The sequence below is a fragment of the Saccopteryx leptura genome, chromosome 2 (assembly GCF_036850995.1).
Source record: "Saccopteryx leptura isolate mSacLep1 chromosome 2, mSacLep1_pri_phased_curated, whole genome shotgun sequence".
NCBI classification, from domain to species: Eukaryota; Metazoa; Chordata; class Mammalia; order Chiroptera; family Emballonuridae; genus Saccopteryx; species Saccopteryx leptura.
The window spans coordinates 316404673-316413032 of NC_089504.1; the positions used below are offsets into that span (position 1 = coordinate 316404673).

At 49.4% G+C, this 8360-nt stretch overlaps 1 protein-coding gene across 1 annotated transcript in view; it reads left to right on the top strand.

Moving 5' to 3' along the window:
- Positions 1 to 8360, top strand: part of CLCN1 (chloride voltage-gated channel 1) — a 29653-nt gene that overhangs the window by 18180 nt on the left and 3113 nt on the right. Inside the window, exons 13-22 of the mRNA XM_066362928.1 lie at positions 270 to 339; positions 515 to 625; positions 1704 to 1917; positions 2155 to 2288; positions 4243 to 4487; positions 4789 to 4900; positions 5181 to 5260; positions 5438 to 5476; positions 8042 to 8146; positions 8236 to 8322. Coding sequence (XP_066219025.1) covers positions 270 to 339; positions 515 to 625; positions 1704 to 1917; positions 2155 to 2288; positions 4243 to 4487; positions 4789 to 4900; positions 5181 to 5260; positions 5438 to 5476; positions 8042 to 8146; positions 8236 to 8322 — 1197 coding nt within the window. The remainder of the gene's footprint in view (positions 1 to 269; positions 340 to 514; positions 626 to 1703; positions 1918 to 2154; positions 2289 to 4242; positions 4488 to 4788; positions 4901 to 5180; positions 5261 to 5437; positions 5477 to 8041; positions 8147 to 8235; positions 8323 to 8360) is intronic.

Below are 8360 nucleotides of genomic sequence, written 5' to 3' on the forward strand. Positions count from 1 at the left end.
GTCACTCCAAGTAGGACGGTTTGGGTTAACCATTCGGAGGGACTTTCTTATAGTGTTGTCTTTGGTGATCTCTTAGCTCGAGGACTCCATGCTTTCTGGTTCTAGAGCAAGGGGGGTAGACATGGTGACTACCAGAAGGATGAGCCATCTCCGCATTTTTCTGACCCTTGAAGCAGGAAGGAGCAGGATAGTGGGAACGGGGCTCGGTGTGCACATGTGTGTGTCGGGCGGAGTTGAGGGGGGTATCCTGATGCCTCTTTTTACCCCAGTTCTGGATGTCCATCGTGGCCACCACCATGCCCATCCCCTGTGGAGGCTTCATGCCCGTGTTTGTGCTAGGTAAGTTCTGTTGGGGAGCCTGGAACCCTACTGATAGCTGCCAGCTAGGGTACTGGGAAAATCAGGAAAGGCCCAGAATGCTGGGAGCTCATATTTGGTCTTGGCACTCAGGGAGGGATTGGCTCCTGAAAATACAAATCTCTCAACACCTTCCTGCCTTTTGTCTTGGCTCTAGGAGCTGCATTTGGAAGGCTGGTAGGAGAGATCATGGCCATGATATTTCCTGATGGCATCTTATTTGATGACATCCTCTACAAGATCCTACCTGGGGGCTACGCAGTAATTGGTGAGACACACTCCACACTCTTGAAACCAAATACGGAGTCCCTCAAATGCCCACACTCTCCCGTGACATAGTCATTCCAGGCTCTACAATAGGGCTTTCATTTAATACTGTTTAATTCAACTTCTATTCAAGTAATCAGCCCTTGGTTCTGATTCTCATTAACATTTATTTAATGCCTATGAGACTTAGTTTCTTCATGTAGAGAAGGGATTATAGGGATTAAATGAGATAATCAGGGATGGAAGCACCTAGGATTGCGTCTGAATGATTGGTAAAGGTTTTGTTGTTGTTGTTGTTCCTTCTAAAGAGTCATGGGAACAACAGTGCAGGTGACTGGCTGGTCTACTTTCACCTTGCAGGTGTGCCAGTATTGACAGGACTTAAGAGCTAAGAAACATGGACTCTGGGCCCATCCCTGCCACTTGTCACCTGGATGATCATGGACAAGTCAGCTGCCTTTCTGAGCCTTAGTTTCTTCTGAAGTGACTTCTGAGATATCTTACAGCCCTCACATTCTATGAATCTCTGATATTTTTTTTAATCAAATCTATTTTCTCATCCATCCAAAACCCACATCTAACACACCGACCAATATAAATCCCAGAATTATTATGCCTCCTCCCTCCCCTCTCTCTTTACTGAAATCCTATACCATCCAAGGCTCTGCCTCCCCTAGTTAGAGGAGCACTAACCAGCTTTATTGTTCATATGATGATTTTACTCTCCCATAAATTGTTGGCTCAAAGCCTGAGGTCCAAAGTAGCATGCCATAACTGCGTTTTAAAATGCTCAGTTAAACATGATACAAACTTTCAAGCACCAGGAATAGTTAAGACATCACTATCTTCATTTTATAAATGAAAATGTGGGCAAGGATTTTGTAACTTGTCCAAGGTCATGGGTAAGGTCAAAATGATGATTTTCTAACAGCTCAGCATTCTAGCGCCTGCTCTTGACAAATGGCTATCTTGGGAGTATTGGCACCGACCCACTCTGTCACTCCCATCGTATCCCATGTGCCCTGCATGCCAAGAATTGCAGCTTTAATCCACCAGTACATTCCTCTGTCTCATCCTAGGAGCAGCAGCGTTGACCGGTGCGGTGTCCCACACAGTCTCCACAGCTGTGATTTGCTTTGAATTAACGGGTCAAATCGCTCACATCCTACCCATGATGGTGGCTGTTATCTTGGCCAACATGGTGGCTCAGAGCCTGCAGCCCTCCCTCTATGATAGCATCATCCAGGTCAAGAAGCTACCCTACTTGCCTGACCTTGGTTGGAACCAGCTCAGGTCAGGGGCACCAGCTGGAATTAGTTCAGCTTTGATGGGGTGGCGGTGAGGGGTTCGGAGGTTGAGAGTGAAGTTAGGGTCAATGTTTGCAAGCATTGCTTTTGACTGACTTCTATTCCCACGTACTTAATAAGTATCGTGAATGACCAAATGGCAAAATTTATGGGATGGGTGGAAGGGCCAGCAAAGGGACAGGCATATGGTGGAGCTAACCCCCATGCTTTCTACCCTCCATAGCAAATTTACAATCTTTGTGGAAGACATCATGGTCCGCGACGTGAAGTTTGTTTCAGCCACCTGCACCTATGGGGAGTTGCTAAGCTTGCTCCAGACCACCACAGTCAAGACTTTACCGCTGGTCGATTCAAAAGGTCAGTGAGAAGGAAGAAAGCCAACTCTGGACTTACTGATTGAATTTGGGCTCCATGGGGGGAGGAGCACTGTGGTGTGGGCTTGTCTGCAGGGGCACCCAGTCTGCTACAGGAGACCCCACCTATGCTCCTCCCGGAGCACGATCATCCTGGGGAAGGTAAAATACAGCCGCAACACAAGCACGAGACAGTTAAAAACCAACCAGAGAAACAACAGTCCATTCTCATTCTTCATTCTAGTCATGTTTTATAAAGTCGCCATGAACACTGCGTTAGGGGATGCTACACGACGCCATTGCTCCTAGAGGACGTGCAGGGTTAGGGTCCTGCAAGCCCTGGTCACAATGTTTCCTTCCACTCACTAATCAATGCATGAAGAACTTGTTTTGTGCATGTTCCTCTTTAAAGGCACCTTATTCAATATATGTTGTTGATTGAATAACATTGAAACTTACCCAACAGCACAATAGCTCATGCCTGGACAAAAGCTTATCTCACTCACCAATTTTCCCTATAAGGCACATCACAGTCTTTACACTTAAGGGCAGTTTAAAACAGCAAAATAACCAACACAAAACACAAAAATGTGGAAAACGTGGCAGTCAGTGGACCACGAAAAGAACACTTGTTTGCAATCAGAGCTGGGGGTGAAAAAAAAAAGTATAGCATCACTTTGTTCAACCTCAGCTAGAAACGTGTGTATGGGGTGACCCAGATGTTTTGCTGTTCTGCGCATGTCTGCAAATAACAGCAGAAGCATCATGATGAGTATTTGGGTGACAAGTGGTCCAATTCGCAAATGGGAAATCCACGTTCCAGCCCCTTATGTGGTTCTCCTCGCTACTCGGCTAAATAAAAGCTGTTCTTTCATGTTCAACTTGAGGAGCAGATGAAAGTGTTCCGTGTGAAGGAGTGAATGGTTTTTTGAAGCTGTGATTTCATTTCCTTCCCCGCCCTTTCTGCCCTCCTGGGCACTGAATCCTGCTCCGTGCTGTTTCTGGCTGTGACTTATATCAGTCTCTGTCCGACCTTCCTCACTAGATTGAGTGTTCCTTGAGGGGTGGAGACTATCACTTCTCTCTCCATCAAACTGCCACTTTATAGCTAGTTACTATAATAGATAGTCAATAACTACTTGCCTCACATTTGAATCAGTGATATTGAGAAGAATCATGGTGGGCCATCTGGAACCATTTAAAAATTGTTAGTTCTAATTTCAGATAGCCAGAGTATCCAAATTGCTCAAGTTAGGTTAGTTTCTGTATTTTTCCAAATCCCAGATACCTTCCAAGTGTCTTCGACAGCAGGGTCCCTTCGCTGGAGCAGGGGTACAGCCCCTGAGGTGCGGGGTTTTCATGCTAATGGCCAAGACTGGACGGTAGGATTTATCTCAATGACACTGCCACAGTTTTAGGGCCTTAAAACTTACTGAAAATGTTAATTATAGAAGCAGAATTTTGACCTTCCCAGGAAAAGTAGGCCTTTTGTTTATATCTTAGAAGGACCCAGACTCTTGAAATAATTAAACGTCAGCTATCCTTGTAGACTTCTTCCAAAATATATTCAAATCTTGGCCTATCTGGATGGCTTTTAATGTTGCTTTTTGTTTGTTTTGTGTGTTTTTTGTGTGTGTGACAGGGTTGATTAGCCTATTTAAGTAGCAAGTTCACCTATTTGCAAACAGGCTATATCAGAATAAGTACAAATTAACACCAACCAGTACACTATCAGTTGGGTCTAAGTGCTAAATGGGTGTAATAAGAGGGACTGAGCAAGGTCAGTCATGCAGGATCTTTGAAATGAGTTTTTAAGAAGAGAGGATGAAAGCCAAGAAGGAGAAGCGGGGTGGGGGGTGGGGGCACTGGTTTTCTATCTCTGTCTCCATTGTGTTGACGGGACAGAGTTGGGGGCTGGCCAGGAGCCGGCCCTCAGGCTGAGCTTGGATCGCCCCCAGATTCAATGGTCCTGCTGGGCTCCGTGGAGCGGTCAGAGCTGCAGGCCCTCCTGCAGCGCCACCTGAGCCCCGAGCGGCGGCTGCGGGAAGCCCAGGACCTGGCCAGGAAGCTGTCGGAGCTGCCCTTTGATGGGAAGGCGAGGCAGCCCGGCGAGGGGCTCCAGGGCTCCTCGCCCCAGGGCCGCCCGGAGTCCTTCGCCTTTGTGGACGAGGATGAAGATGAGGACCTCTCTGGGAAGCCGGAGGTGACCGGGCGGGAAAGGGCTGGGGGGGGGGGGGGGGCAGGAAAGATTGGGACAAAGGAAGAGTAGGAAGAGGGAGTGGAGATGCTAGTCATTGAGAAAGTCAGAAACCAGAGCCCCTGGGTCTAAAGGACTGAAGGAGATAAGGTTGTGGATGACGGTACCAATGAAATGTGTATAGGAATTCTGAACTGGGGGGGGGGGGAAGATGAGAATTAGATGGATTCCCAGGATACCGGCTGGTGAAGGTAGGAAGGCACTAGGCAGCCTCTTCTCCAGGACTTAGGATTTGTGTTCCTTACAGCTGCCTCCTCTTCCTCCTCCTCACCCCTTTCCTCCTGTTCCACTGCCCCCTGAAGAGCCCAACGGGCCCCTGCCTGGCCCCAAGCAGCAGCCAGAAGCACCGGAACCTGCAGGTGAAGATCCTCCCATCATGCACCTGCACTCAGCCTAAGGGCTGCTACTCTGAGGAGGGGGGGCTGGGGTGGCCTGGCAGGGAAGGGTTCCTAGTCATTGAGTCTCCATATTGCTGTCCCAAGGAGTAGGACGGTAGCAGAGACTTAGAAGGGTAGGAGAGAGGCTGTCTATGGCAGCAGCAAAGTGTCAGGAGATCACGTGGGAGCCCCTGGCTCTTTCTTCCCGGGAGGGGTAGAAATTGCCTTGCGTCCATTTCCACCTGTTCCCTACTCCTCTCAGGGCGAAGACGCTCCATCTTTCAGTCGCTGCTGCGCTGCTTTTTGGGCAAAACCCGCCCCACAAAGAAGAAAACAAGCCAGGTGAGAGATGCTTGGGGGAGGAGGGTTGGTGGGAGCAGAGAAAAGGGAGCTTGTCTTTGAAGAATGAGAAATCCATGACCCTTAGATCATGGACTGATGAGCAGACATCTGTGGCCCCGGCCTAGGGATCCCAGGTTCTATTAGGAAAGAACTTGGACCTGTGTCTTTCTTCTCTAGGATTCAACGGATTTAGTGGATACCATGTCACCTGAAGAGGTAAGGGAAGCGGCAGCCTGGGGTGGATTGTTCCATCAGCTGGTGCTCATCTTTTCCTGTTGTCTTTCTTGTGTTGTGAGAACAAGGTGTGAGCGAGGCGGGAAAGCACTTTAGAGGTTGCAGAGGAGGTGTGATTATGGAGACAGAGGTGGCACGTTGCACAGAGCCAGGGAGATCTGATGGTGCTCTCGGAGGGACCATCGTCACTGCAGAAGAGAGAGGTTTCGAGCCTCCCTGCGAAGACGGGCCCGTGGTGCTACGTTGAGCCTCAGATCTTTTAGACATTAGGGACAGTCTAGACAGGCAGAGGCTGTGCAGGACAGCTGGGCGTTACCTGAAGTGAACAGCACCTGGTGAAAGTTACTCTGCCGACTGATCAGGGCCCTGAGACGGTGGACAACTAACTACGAGATGCCAGGAGGCAAGGCTGGGAAGAGCCACTGTCGGAGGACAAGCAGTCACAGTGTTGCATGCTGAATGGACTTGGCTGTGAGCAGTAAGAGAATGTGGAGCCGTGACTGGAAACAGGACTGATGGGGACACACCCTAAGGGTTGGACAGACACAACAAAGTCCATCAGCAGCCATTCTGTGCAGTAAAAGGGAAGGCAGACACGAGCTTCGTGGCTGACAAAACCATAATGCATATTATTTTACAGTAAACATCTTATCAGATGTCCGGAATAAAGATGTGTTACAAATAAAAAGTACTCCAGGGCTGGAGGAAGGGGTGGGGACTGACAAGAGAGAAAGGAAGCCCCCTCTTTCGTCCTCACCCCCTCCCAGAACAAATACACTTCTGACAAATGATTTATGAAAAAGTCAAATAGATGATCACAGAGGAAAAAAAAGAAAAACTGTTCCTTCTGTCCATGAACAAGAATTAGATGGGTCTTATCTGCAAGTAAGGAGTGCCTTGCTAGGGCGCTAAAACCAGCAATCATTTTTTGTTGTTGTTAACACAACAAAGAGAGAAAGCTGCCAAGTTGATCATTGAGGCTATTTAATGACAACTGAAAATAAAGTGCCACCAGGGATAAAAAAAGACAGTAGATCTACATTTTTTGTTCATATGTTCCCCAAGGAAAACCTTAGGTAGCTCCTAGCTCCCACGTGACTCCGTGACATTTTGAAAGAAGAAGATCCAATAGGAGTCAGAACTGAGATTATTTTGAACGTGGCTTTCAGACTAGATCAAGGTGACACCCTTGGCAATATCAAGATGATACCTACGGGAATATCAAAAGAATTCAGTTAGAGGTCGCCGGAGGTCCCTGCGATGGCTTCATTCTGCTACGCTGTTAGTACACACAGTTAGAGCTCTGGATGATAACTGGGGCCGAGCTTTTTCAAGTTCGGATTCAAAAGCAGACATCCTCCTCCCCGTAGTGGAGAGCTGGGGGTGCTTGGAACATTGCCAGCAGTCAAGGTCAGAAGCCCAGCTCCACCTCTGCGCCATTTGAATAATGTCTGGCACGGAGGAAGTGCTTGGTTATTGCTGTACTTCACTTATCACTGTTCCTCCAGGGAAGGCAGACACGGAACTAGGGAAGGCCAGAAATGATCATAGAAAGTCCGGCAAGGCAGGATCAGCCAAACCAGGGCTGGCAGGAGAGCTGCCCGTCATAAATAAATCATCTCTGCGACATACTTGCTAAGTGGTCACCGACCTGTGCCAGTCAAACCCCACATGAACCTTGAGTCAGGGAACAGGAGAGTTTTGTGAAATCTTAGATTCATTTATAAAAGCCAGAGCCAGACTGGACTCTTCAGAAGCTTGGGGATTTGGGCATCATGTCTAAAGTCAAGGGGAGAGCTGGCCTTCTTGTTTTAATGCTTCCGTCATAAGGAAAACAAACAACAAAAAAGATGGCTTTGCTCAAAGCCATTTAGCACTGTTGGACCCAGAACAGCTCCTCCAGTCCAAAAGATATTCGCCATGATCTACTGCATGAAAGGAAAGTGTGCCAGTAACCCCACAGCGTGCAGCCATCAACGCGTCACACGCTCACGGAGTTCCTGTCCAGTGGGCAGAGGCGAGACAAATGCCAACACGCCGTCCATGCCTCTTCTGAAAAGGAGAGATCCGCAGAGGGTGGCAGGAATTGAAAAGGGGGCAAAGCACCTTGGTTGGGAGTGTCCAGTGGGCAGAATGGGTGCGGCTAGGCAGCTCAGGAAAAGACACGTGGCCCAGCCGGCGCAGGAGCCAGAAGACATGTGTGAGGAACAGAGGGCAGTCTGGTTCACCCAAGCAGGAGGTGAGACCGGAGTCAGCGGAAGACTGACAAGATAGGTTGGAAATAACAAGTGTTTGGGGCACTGGGGGTGGAGGGGTGGAGGGGGCAACCTGAGTGCCTGAGGCGGCTGATTTGGGGCCAGATGAGGCAGGAGAGGGGAGGGGCTGTGCCCTGGGAAAAGGGAGGGGCTTAGTGATCTGCAAGGTCTGTGCTAGTTCCTTGCATATTTCAGGATCAGGGCTAGGAGGGCTGCGTGCGGTCCAAGCCTCGTACCTGAGGTTGAAGGGGGCTCTGTGGTAAGGGGGTGACTTCCTTACTCTGTCCCCCAGATTGAGGCCTGGGAGCAGGAGCAGCTGAGCCAGCCTGTCTGCTTTGACTGCTGCTGTATTGACCAGTCCCCTTTCCAGCTGGTGGAGCAGACATCTCTGCACAAGGCCAGTCCCCGCCCGCTGCTCAGGGCTGCGGGGAGGGCAGGGGAGGCGCCGGGCCCGCTGTGTGCTGACCTGCCACTCTTTCCCTGTAGATTCACACGCTATTCTCGCTCCTTGGCCTCCACCTGGCCTATGTGACCAGCATGGGGAAGCTCCGGGGTGTGCTGGCCTTGGAGGAGGTAACCTTGCTGTGTCCTATGTGAGCAACCAGAGGAAT